We start from the raw sequence: 11,940 nt of genomic DNA, 5'->3' as shown, positions 1-11,940 counted from the left end.
CGGGACTCCCCAGCCAGAAAATGTGGAGGTGGCCGCCGGTTGTCCGACCGGCCGGCTGAACTGGCGTCCCCCGATGCCAGGCAGGACGGCGGGCTCGTTTAGCCAAAGTGGGCAAGGGGCGACCCCTTGCCTGGGGAGGGGGAGGGGATGCACTCTTCACGCGCTCAGATGCGCCCTTTCCTCGGAGCCCGTCCAGGGGCGCCTTGGGGTGGGAGGGAGGCTGAGCCCCTGCGGCGTCCGAGCGGGCTGGGAAACAGGAGGCGAGGAGGGGTCCTCCGGGATGCTCCGAGCCCCGGAGCGGCAGGGCGAGCAGCCGCCGCCGCCTTCCTGGCGGGGGGAGGTCTGGCCGCCGTCTGGCCCCGCCCCGCCCCCGCCTCCCTCGGTCACGTAGCTCTGCGGCACCGGCAGCGCCTTTACAGCCCCGCGCGAGAACCGGCACCGCACAAGCCGCGGAGGCAGCCCTGACGACGGACGGACAAAGCAGCCTCGACCGGTAAGGCGGCCGCTAACCGGGGCGCTCCCGGGGCTGGAGGGGCCCGGACGGGGGTCGCCAGCCGAGCGTTTCCTGCGCCCGCCCCCCGAGGGTCAGTCGCGCCCCTGGGAGAGCCGGGAGACCCTCGCCTGCCCAGCTGAGCGGAGCTGGCTCACCTTCGGTCGCCGAGTCGGGAACCGTCGCATCCCCGGGAGTGCCGGAGGCAGGGCGGCCTCCTGGCCGGAGAGGGCTGCGGATCGGGCGCGGCTAGGACAGCTGCAGCGTTTTGCGTGTCGTCCCCCCCACGGGCTCTTTGCAGGGAGGGGCGTTGGGAGGGTCTCCCTCCGCAGATGCTTCGTTCTTGCCCGGGGCGCCAGTCCTGGGAATTCCGTGGTGAGAACCCCGAGTCTCGGTCTGGACCGACCCTTCCTCCTGCCAGCGGTTGGGCTGGCGCTCCTGCTGCCCCCCCCCGCCTCCATGTGTTAATTCCAAAGTGGCTGCTCTGATGCAAGTGCGCATCGCAGGAGGAAAGCTTGCAAGCGGAGAAGCAGCCGGGTGCCTCTGGGAAATTAAGGTGGGGGGGTCCCTGGTGGTCTCTGAACTTGCGGGGGGTTTCTTGCAGAGATTTCAGGATCTAATTAGGGAACCTCGTCCGTGCTAGAGGGCAGGGGGGTTGCAAAGAGGAGGTGGCCCTTGGTGCTCTCTTGAGTTTTTTTGTTGTTTTTTTGCAGGTGTTTCATGATCCAGACGTGGTAAGATCATCAGTGCTACTTTGGGTCATGAAACGTCTGCCAGAAAACCACCAAGCTCAGACAGCACCAAGCCCCCACCCCCACCCCCGCTCCCCCCATTTCAACCCTGTTCTACAAATATTCTCCTTTATTGTGAGATTAAGGTGTCTTGGCGGCTCTCCAGGGTCAGGGAGGATTGGGTGGGGGGTTTGTCTCCTTCCATCCTGAGGCTGGGGGCTTGTTTTGAAACCGGGCAGAGGGTGGGAAGGGCAGATCCTTCTGATCAAGGGCATCCTTCTGGCTGATTTCAAGCTTTCTAAGTGGCTGCAGCAAACGTCCTTTAGACTAAGTGGTGAGGAGAAGGACAGTCTGTGCTGCTAGTGGAGTCTAGCTGAAGGTGGGGGTGGGGGAATACAGGCGCCAAAGCAGTCAGGAAAACAAACGCCTGTCTGGCTACCCTGCTGGCCCCTCCCCTTGATGCTGTCAGTAGTGATGAGGGGGCTCTGACGGCTGCAATCTTTGCAAAGTGGGGAGGGTCCGCTTGGCCTTAAGAACGTCTGGGCACGATGAGGCAGACATTGGGGGGGGGCTGGCTTTCTGTGCCCAGCTGGCTGCGTCCAGATGTTCAAAGAGGGTGTCTGAGCTGAAATGCATCTCTCTTCAACTGCCCAGCTCTGGCACGAGTGACAGTCCAACCAATTTTGAAAATTCCCTGGCTTCCCCTCCTCTCCCCATCCGATTCCTATCCTATCCTAGTGTAATGCTACTCTCTTTCCCTTCTCAAAATGCAAGGATAGGAAAGCAAGAATCAATCGATCAGAATAGAGCTGGAAGGGACCTTGGAGGTCTTCTAGTCCATCCCCCTGCTCAAGCAGGAGACTTTATGCCATTCCAGACAAATGGCTGTCCAAGCTCTTCTTAAAACCCTCCAGTGATGGAGCACCTACAACTTCTGGTGGCCAGCTGTTCCACTGGTTAATTGTCCTCACTGTCAGGAAGTTTTTCCTTAATTCCAGGTTGCTTCTCTCCTTGGTTTGTTTCCATCCGTTGCTTCTTGTCCTGCCTTCTGAGCCTTTGGAGAATAAGTTGACCCCACTCCCTCTTCTTTATGGCAGACCCTCAATTAGAACAGGGGGGTCTCCAACCTTGGCAATTTGAAGACTTGTGGGCTTCAATTCCCAGAGCTGAAGTCCACAAGTCTTCAGGTTTCCTCAGTCTGGAAACCCCTGAATCAGAGGGTTAAACCTTTAAAACCTACCGGCCGGGTTTTACAAAGACAAAATCAAAACAGCATCTGCAGCAGAGAAGAGTTCCAATTGAGCACCGGAGGCCTCAACCTGACTCAGCAGCCTGGTAAAATTGAAATGGCATTTTGTGTGCCCGTGGGCTTCAGACAAGAGGCCGCCCAGGGAAGCGGCTTTGGCAGACAAGGGATGAAGCTAATCCTGTTGCATCGTAATTAACAGGAGCCGGCCTTCATGGGGGAGGGGTCAGCAGCAAGGCTCCCATCTGCCTGGCTGGGCCACGAGGCCGGGCGCATGTCTGTGGCGGCTGCCCGAAATAGGCCACTCTGCTCCTTTTACGCAACCGATCTTCTGCAAAGGCCGAGTTGGCAGGAGGGCAGAACGGAGCCCTGGGCAGAGAGGCCGATTGTGGCCCCAATGCCATGACAACGGGGACAGTTCCCAAGGATGCTGCAGAATGGTGGTTTCGTTTTTCTCCTACAGCCTGCATTGGGAGGGGGAACAGCAATTGTGACTCTGAGCACAATTTATTTACTTGATCTTCATCTGTATTAACAGAGGGATAGAATCAAGATCACGCGAGGAGTTAATACTAACTCTAATACTAATACTAATAGTAAGACCACACCTGGAATACAGCATCCAATTTTGGTCGCTACAATATGAAAAAGAAGTTGAGACTTTGGAAAAAGTGCACAGAAGAGCAATTAAGATGATTAAAGGCCTGGAGACTAAAATATGTGAAGAACGGTTGCAAGATTTGGGTTTGGCCAGTCTAGAGAAAAGAAGAATTTTGGGGAACATTATAGCAGAATTCTAATATTTGAGGGGATCCCACAAAGCAGAGTTGGGGGTCAAATTATTCTACAAAACACCAGAGGGCAGGACAAGAAGCAATGGATGGAAAATATTCAAGGAGAGAAGCCACCTGGAACTAGGTTGTCTGGATTGGTAGGGTCTCCATCTTGAGCAGGGGGGTGGACTAGAAGACCTCCAAGGTCCCTTCCCGCTCAGTTATTCTGTTATTCTGTCTTCTCTTCCTACTCTCGAGAAGGCTTTTCCTGCGCTCGCAAACCATGACAAAAGAAAAGCATCTGGAATTACGTTTTTTCCCTTAGTTTATCCAAATATAAAAAGACAGAAATATGAAGAGAAATGAGAATAATGGGGAAATAGGAGAGGAGAAGAGGAAAACGTGTTAGGGAAAAGGGAAAAGAGAAAGAAAAGCATTGGCTTCCAACTCTTTTTGGCACAATAGAATAAGGTCATAACATACAACTTAAATTTTTTACTCTGACATAACAATATAGACTAGCCATTCCCATGTATGGCTGGCTCAGGAATTCTGGGAGCTGAAGTCCACAGGTCGTAAAGGGGCCACCCCTGATCCGGATGATAAAGACACGGTAGCCCTGGCCATTGTTGAGTGACATGCTTGGATGCCCTTCCAGGAAACACCTGCCAAGATGACGCACCAGTATCCCGCACTCACTGCCGAGCAGAAGAAGGCGCTCTCCGACATCGCCCAACGGATCGTGGCCCCTGGCAAGGGCATCCTGGCAGCCGATGAATCCGTAGGTGAGTCTGGATTGTGGGCAGTGTCTGCTGGAGGGGAGGGGCCGAGCAGCCCGGCATTTGGGAAGTGGGTCCAGAGGCCCCTCCCCCCTCCCAGTGGGAAAAGGGAGGGGACGTCTTGGGAAAGGCAGGGGTTGAACCAGTGGTGAAATCCAATTTTTTTTACTACCAGTTCTGTGGGCGTGGCTGGGTGGCCGTGGTGTTGCTTGGTGGGCGTAGCTTGTGGGCGTGGCAGGGGAAGGATACTGCAAAATCTCCATTCCACTCCAAGTGATACTGCAAAATCCCCCACTCCTGGGGGAAGGATATTGCAAAATCTCCATTCCCACCCCACTCGGGGGCCAGCCAGAGCTGGTATTTGCTGGTTCTCTGAAGTACTCAAAATTTCCGCTACCGGTTCCCCAGAACCTGTCAGAACCTAACATAACATAATGAGAGAGTTGGAAGGGACCTTGGAGGCCTTCTAGTCCAACCCCCTGCCCAGGCAGGAAACCCTACACCATCTCAGTCAGATGGTTATCCAACATTTTCTTTAAAATTTCCAGTGTTGGAGCATTCACAACTTCTGCAGGCAAGTCGTTCCACTGATTAATTGTTCTAACTGTACGGAAATTTCAGGAAACCTGCTGGATTTCACCCCTGGTTTTATACCTTCTCTACTCCTATGGGGCCCTAGGAGTACCTAGTCATAGGACTCCTAGGGGTCATGGCTGGCTCTATAGGCAACAGGGGAAATGGAAATCCTAGGTGTTTGTCTGAGCTAATCTTGTCAACTTTGGCTTGTCTAATTGTGTTGCTTATCTGGAGTTTCCGTCTGAGCCAGTCTTTCTGAATGGATGATGCCATCTGCATTTCTAAGGCCTGGCCTCCTCCGGGAGTCTGGGCTGGTTTCTGCCTCCCTGAAGATGGTCAGAGTGCAGGGGGGGGACAAACTCGCATCGGCTTCTTCCCGCCTCGCGCAGGCAGCATGGCCAAGCGGCTGAACCAAATCGGGGTGGAGAACACGGAGGAGAACCGGCGTCTCTACCGCCAGATCCTCTTCAGCGCCGACAGCCGGGTGAAGAAGTGCATCGGGGGAGTCATCTTCTTCCACGAGACCTTGTACCAGAAGGCGGATGACGGCACGCCCTTCGTGGACCTGATCAAGGACAAGGGCATCGTTGTGGGCATTAAGGTGCTTTTCGGGACCCCTCCCTGCAGTCTCTGCCCCCCTCCCCTCCCAGCTTTTTTTTTTGTTGTTGTTTACATTTATATCCCGCTCTTCTCCGAAGACTCAGGGCGGCTTACAGTGTATAAGGCAATAGTCTCATTCTATTTGTATATTTTTTTTACAAAGTCAACTTATTGCCCCCCCAACAATCTGGGTCCTCATTTTACCTACCTTATAAAGGATGGAAGGCTGAGTCAACCTTGGGCCGGGCTCGAACCTGCAGTAATTGCAGGCTACTGTGTTCTTAATAACAGGCTGTTCTTAATAACAGGCCTTACCAGCCTGCGCCATTCACCGGCCCTCATGAAAAGATGGGGAGCATTCCTCTCTGCAGGAGCTCTGATTTCCCTGTCCAGAGTGGGGGGCAGCAAGGGATGTTGGAGAGCAAGAACACTGGTTCTGGGTTCGGATCCTGAAGACAGGGCTGTTTGATGGCTAGGAAGCAGCTTCCATGCCCCCCCCCCAAACGGAGCTGTTGAAGGAAGAACAAAATAACAGAGGGGACCCTGGAGGTCTTCTAGTCCAATTCTGGTCCATCTGACTGCTACAGGGAACCAGCTGCCTGCCTGAGCTCTGTCAGGAGGCCATGAAATTGGGGTCCACCTGCTGCTCTGCAGCCCAGGAGGGGAGGGGTGAAGCTGACCCAAGTTGCCAATCGGACAGAAAATCCCATGGTCCTGGGTGCTCTCTTGAGCTGGGAGGCTTCCTTGCAGATGTTTCATGACCCAACTAGGGAACATCATCAGTGCTGTAATTGTGCTGGGGTTTGTTCCCTTCTATGTTTGTGTGTGTGTGTGTGTATACACACACCAGTAGTTTCCCCTGCATAAACAGGGAGCGAACCCCACCCTCCCTGGCACTGATGATGCTCCGTAGTTGGGTCATGAAACATCTGCAAGAAAGCAGCCAAGCTCCGAGACCCCCCAGGACCCCTCATGTTCAACTCAAGCTACCAGGATTCTCCTCCATTAGAGAAGGAAGAGGGGGGAACAGAGGCAGAAGCCCCCGCTGGCTTTCCTGAATGATCCTGGGATCTGGCAGAATTGCCCTCTGGGGGCAGCAGAAGCTGCGGAAATCCTCCTCCCGGCCCCAGAGCGGAGTCAGGGCCAGCCACCCTGGGCAGGAGGAGCCCCCAGCCCCGCCCCACCCGGGCATCCCCCTGCAATCCTCCCAGGGTGGGGGGGGGAGGCTGCAGCCGTAATCAGGCCTCCGCTTCCTTCACAGGTTGACAAAGGGGTGGTGCCCCTGGCCGGCACGGATGGCGAGACCACCACCCAAGGTAGGGGAAGAGGCAGCGGGGTAATGGGGTGGGGGGAGGCTGAGCTCATCATTTGAATTTGGTCTGTGGTCCAATCAGGCCTTGGTGGGGCATAAGGTCTAGGGCAGGCTGCAAGGTTGCCATCACCTTTTGTCGTTTCCTTCCTTCTCTCTCCTCCTTCCTTCCCTCCCTACGGTTCATTTTTTCCTCCCTCCTTCTCCTTCCTTCCTTCCTCCCACCCACCCTCCTTCCCTCTTTCCTTCTGTCTTTTCTCCCTCTCCCCTCCTCCCTCCCTCCCTCCCTTCTTTCCTCTCCCTTCCTCTGCTTCATTTCCTCCCTCTCCCCTCCTTCCTCCCTCCATTCCTGTCTCTCCCTCCTTTCTTTCTTCCTCCCTTCCTCCATTCCCTTCCTCCTTTCTTCTTTCCCTCCCTCCCTCCTCCCTCCTCCCTTCCTTCTTTCCTCTCTCCCTCCTTTCTTCTTTCATCCCTCCCTTCCACAATTCCCACCTTCTCCTTACTTACCTCCTTCCTTTCTTCTTTCCTTTCTCCCTTCCTGCCACAATTCCTACTTTCTCCCTCCCTCCCTTCTCTTCCTTCCTTCCTTCCTGCCAGGGCTGGATGGGCTGGCAGAGCGTTGTGCCCAGTACAAGAAGGATGGCGCAGACTTCGCCAAGTGGCGCTGCGTGTTGAAGATCAGCGAGAACACCCCCTCCGCCCTGGCCATCCTGGAGAACGCCAACGTGCTCGCCCGCTATGCCAGCATCTGCCAGCAGGTGAGGCACCTCCCCCCACCCCGCCCCTTTGCTCTGGGTTTTTGGGCTCCACGGGGGTCTCAGTGCTTTGCTGTCCTTTCCCTGCAGAACGGCATCGTGCCCATCGTGGAACCGGAGATCCTGCCGGACGGGGAACACGATCTGAAACGCTGCCAGTATGTGACCGAGAAGGTAGGGCTGCCTCGGCTTGTGGATTACGGGGGTCGCCGTAGAGTTGGTGGGCTGCCCATAAGAACACAGGGAAGAGGGCCTGAAGGAGGGCAGGGGAACTCTTGGCTCTCTTCACTCAGAGCCAGGCTGGAGTCCTGGTCACAGTCTGGGGCGACCGGGGTCCCTCCCAATCCCAATTAGGGCCTCTGGTGGCTCAGCAGACTAAGTCTGTCTGGTATTAACACAGCTGCTTGCAATTACTGCAAGTTCAAGTCCCACCAGGCCCAAGGTTGACTCAGCCTTCCATCCTTTATAAGGCAGGTAAAATGAGGACCCAGATTGTTGGGGGCAATAAGTTGACTTTGTATATAATATACAAATGGATGAAGACTATTGCTTAACACAATGTAAGCCGCCCTGAGTCTTCGGAGAAGGGCGGGATATAAATTCAAATAAATAAATAATAATAATCCATGGTAGCTCAATGGCTCTCTAGCCCAACCGTTGGTAGTGGAGTGGTTGGCGGGATACACCGAAGGGAGTGATGCTGCTCGGGGTTCTTAGAAGGTGGAATTAACCAGTGTGCAGTTCTCTCAAGCAGGGCTCTCCAAGCTTGGCCACTTTAAGCTTGGCCGACTTCAACTCCCAGAATTCCCCAGCCAGCAAAGCAAAGCTATCAGGGTAATTCTGGGAGTTGAAGTCCACCAGGCTTAAAATGGCCCTGCTCTAAAGCAGAAAGTAAAATGCCAACAAGGCTGAAGCCCTTGGTCATTTATTGCACAGATGCTGGATTAACAGATGTGCTTAACAGGAAATCGTTTTTGTGTGACTCTTCCCTTTCTGTGATTCCCTTTAATTACTTGGTGGTGGTTGGTGGACCCTGCTCCCTTGACGGCCGGTCCCTTCGAGGTTGACCAGCCTGGCTCTGACTCTCTTCCCAGGTTCTGGCTGCCGTCTACAAGGCCCTGAGTGACCACCACATCTACCTGGAAGGGACTCTGCTGAAGCCCAACATGGTGACCCCCGGCCATGCCTGCCCCACCAAGTACAGCCCAGAAGAGATCGCCATGGCAACCGTCACTGCCCTGCGCCGGACCGTGCCGCCTGCCGTGCCAGGTAAGGTGACCACCAGGTAAGCTCACACACCTGTCCCCTGTCCAGAGAAGGTCACCCGTCTTAGGCTTCCGGATCCTGGCAAGCAATTATTCCGGAACAATTGTGTTTTGCTTCGGCTTCTCCTTGAGAATCATGACCAGTCCAGGTGGGATCAGAGAAATCAGGTAGTTGTTGTGACCGAGGCCCCAGTAGGTGGTTGGAAACTCAGTCAGTGAAAAAACAAACTATTCGAACAGCTGAGAATTACTTCACTGCCATCATAAATTTGAATAAATAAATCGTAGTTCAGCTAAATTAAAGCAAATTCCTCCCAACACAAATCCAAGACTGACTCAGCCTTCCATCCTTTATAAGGTAGGTAAAATGAGGACCCAGATTGTTGGGGGGGCAATAAGTTGACTTTGTAAATATACAAATAGAATGAGACTATTGCCTTACACACTGTAAGCCGCCCTGAGTCTCCGGAGAAGGGTGGGATATAAATGTAAACCAAAAAAAAAATAAAAAATTCCTCAGTCCTATCACCAACCTTGGTCCAATTAGGCAAACTGCCAAAGGCCTTTCTTGGCAAACGTTCAGAAGTCACAGAAATAAATGCAAGACGTAGATGAAGAAGACGACGAAGCTACCAACGTTGTTTTATGGGAGGGGCCAATCATCTCTTGGCCCTTATCCCGAGTTGTCCTCTCTGCTTGAGCTGCTCTTGCCTTCTGGCAGCTCTTCTCATGGGTGAATTAGGAACAGGCTCTTCCTGTTCCTCTGCCTCACTACTATCAGCCTCTGGAGGCTCTGGAGTCCATACCTCACTCCCCGATGGCCCTGGCCCCACCTCAGCCTCATCGCTGTCCGACTCCATTGCCAGATCCGCAGGCTGCTGGCGGACCACAACAGTAGTCCTCGACTTACAACAATTCACTTAGTGACTGCCCAAAGTTAGAACAGCATTGAAAAAAGCGACCTATGGCCATTTTTCACACTTACAACTGTCGGCAACCTCCCAGTGGTCAACTGATCAAAATTCAGCCTGTTGGTAATTGACTCATATTTATGACGGTTGCAGTGTCCGGGCTCACGTGATACCTTTTTGCAACCTTCTAACAGCCGCAGCAATTCACTTAACAACGGTGGCAAGAAAGGTCGCAAAAGGAGGACAAAATCACTTAACGGCTGTCTTGCTTAGCAACAGAAATGTTGGACTCTCTTGCGGTCGTAGGTCGAGCCTGTATTATACCCCCAGGATTTTGCCATACGGCTTCTAGTTTGAATCCCTGGAACTCACTGCCATAGGATGATGAATGGGACAGCTGCCAACTCAGAGGCCTCAAAGGGACCGAGAGAAATCCAGGGAGGCTGAGAGATTTGTGGGTCACCAGATGCTGTTCAAGATCCGTCGGCCAGTCTGGCCAGATCCAGCCGGGCACTTTGAAGGCTTAGGAAGGGCTGGCCAGGGCCAGAGATGCTTCTAGATCAGTGGCGTTTCCAACCTGGGCCACTTGAAGGCTTGTGGACTTCAATTCCCAGAATTCCCCAGCTCTGCTGGCTGGGGAATTCTGGGAACTGGAGTCCACAAGCCTTGAAGTGGCCACGGTTGGAGACCTGTGCACTACAGGGTCTGAGGCTTCAGTTCTTCCCTTTGCCCCTGCAGGAATCACCTTCTTGTCTGGCGGCCAGAGTGAGGAGGAGGCCTCCCTCAACCTCAATGCCATCAACAACTGCCCACTGCCCCGGCCATGGGCCCTGACCTTCTCCTACGGCCGGGCCCTGCAAGCATCGGCCCTCAACACCTGGCGGGGCCAGCGGGAGAACGAGGAGCTGGCCACCGAGGAGTTTCTTAAGAGAGCCGAGGTGGGTGACCTGGGAGGGGGGAGGGGGGGTACGCCCCACTGCCCAGGAGGGGGGGGTCCTAATTGGGGTCCCTCGGTCTCTTCTGGGGTGCCCAGTTGATGGCCGGGGAGGAACAGCAGGGCACAAACCAGGCTGGTTTCAAATTGCAAAAGGCCCCTCTGGTTCTGCCCAGCTCAGATGTGGACCCTTGTGGGGAGGGCCCCAAAGGATAGCTGTGGCCCTCAGCATCCCTCTCTGTCTTGCAGGTCAACGGTCAAGCAGCTCTCGGCCAGTACGAAGCCAGCGAGGACAGCTCAGGGGCGGCCGGACAGTCTCTCTACGTGGCCAACCATGCCTACTAGCCCCGGCAGAAGTCTTGGGTCCCGATGACCGGGCCCCTGGCTCCTCCACTGCTTTCCATCCCGGCCCCCCTGTCACTCCCAGCTTTTTTTAGCGTAGCCGTGACAGCAGCAAAGTAGGCAGAAGAGTGTTATATGCTGGGTGGAGTGGGGGGGACACGAGTCCTGCAAGTGGAGGGAGATGGGAGGAGAGCCCAGGCCTCCCTCGCAGGGATGTTTTGAGCATGAAAGCCTCAGCACGGATTCAAAGCTGAACAATCCCTCTAGAACAAAAGTCTTCAAATTTGACTGCTTTAAGACTTGGAGACTTCAGCTCCCAGAATTCCATAGTCAACATTAAGACTTGGGGACTTCTGGGAGTTGAAGTTCACAAGTCTTAAACGTTTTCTTAAACGATCCCTGGAAAGGTTTTGTGTCACCACACAGGAAGGCATGGGGGTGAATCCATTGCAGGGGTCTTTCTGCAGAGGGAAGGGCTTTGGCGGCCTAGAGATTTGGGGTCATTGCTGTGTGGTCATCTCTACCCCTCCACCTCCCCCCCCCCGCGCGCCTTTCATTTCTTTGAGGACCAATAACCAACCCTGTTTGGCTGCGCACTGTGAATTGTGGCTTTGTGGTGCAGCCTTTCTGCCCCTTCCCCGCAGCAGCCTGGCCAGTGGGAGGGGAGGGGGCCCGTGTGCTCTCTCTGCACCTGATGTACCAGTAGCCTCCTAACTAATAAACCATAGAGATACCATCACAATTTTGCCTCCGGGTTTTCCTTCTCCTGGCACAAAATGACCGGACGGATCAGCTCAGAGCAGGGGGTGACCTCTGCACAGGCCAGCATGGCTGGGGGGCATGGGGACCCCTCCAAGCAAGCTCGAGGAGACACTGTTTGGATGGTCCCTGGTGCTCCTGTTCTCCCAAACCCTGGTCTTAAGGTATGGTTGCTAACCATTCCAACAACTTTCAGCAGCTCCAAGAAGGCTCCACACCCATTTGCACCACTCGGTGACCCTGAGGACACAGACAAACCTCCAGGTGACCTCAACGACTCTCTAAAAAGGGTGCAAATGACCAGCTGTCTGCAAGGAGTATGAATCCTTCCCTTCCCCACCATCCAGTCAGTGCTGAAGAACCTTCTTGGATGAGAAGCGAAACGTCTTCAAAGAAAAAGTACAGTCCAGTTGCCTCCTGAAAAAAAAAGAACCTTTGGGATAATGAATGAATAAACAAACTACAGGGAA

General features: G+C 54.3%; 1 protein-coding gene across 1 annotated transcript; it reads left to right on the top strand.

Annotated features, from left to right (window-relative positions):
* Positions 1-371: 371 nt before the first annotated feature.
* Positions 372-11,440, top strand: ALDOC (aldolase, fructose-bisphosphate C). Its single transcript, XM_058163924.1, has 9 exons — positions 372-493; positions 3,899-4,025; positions 4,985-5,196; positions 6,457-6,511; positions 7,102-7,262; positions 7,350-7,433; positions 8,354-8,528; positions 10,174-10,373; positions 10,619-11,440. The coding sequence occupies exons 2-9, from the start codon at positions 3,914-3,916 to the stop codon at positions 10,712-10,714; spliced, it is 1,095 nt and encodes a 364-aa protein (XP_058019907.1). The 5' UTR covers positions 372-493; positions 3,899-3,913; the 3' UTR covers positions 10,715-11,440.
* Positions 11,441-11,940: the final 500 nt, after the last annotated feature.

This window comes from Ahaetulla prasina, chromosome 1, assembly GCF_028640845.1.
Source record: "Ahaetulla prasina isolate Xishuangbanna chromosome 1, ASM2864084v1, whole genome shotgun sequence".
In the NCBI taxonomy this organism is placed as follows: domain Eukaryota; kingdom Metazoa; phylum Chordata; class Lepidosauria; order Squamata; family Colubridae; genus Ahaetulla; species Ahaetulla prasina.
The sequence above is the reverse complement of the archived record's forward strand: the minus strand, read 5'-3'. Positions and strand labels throughout refer to the sequence as shown.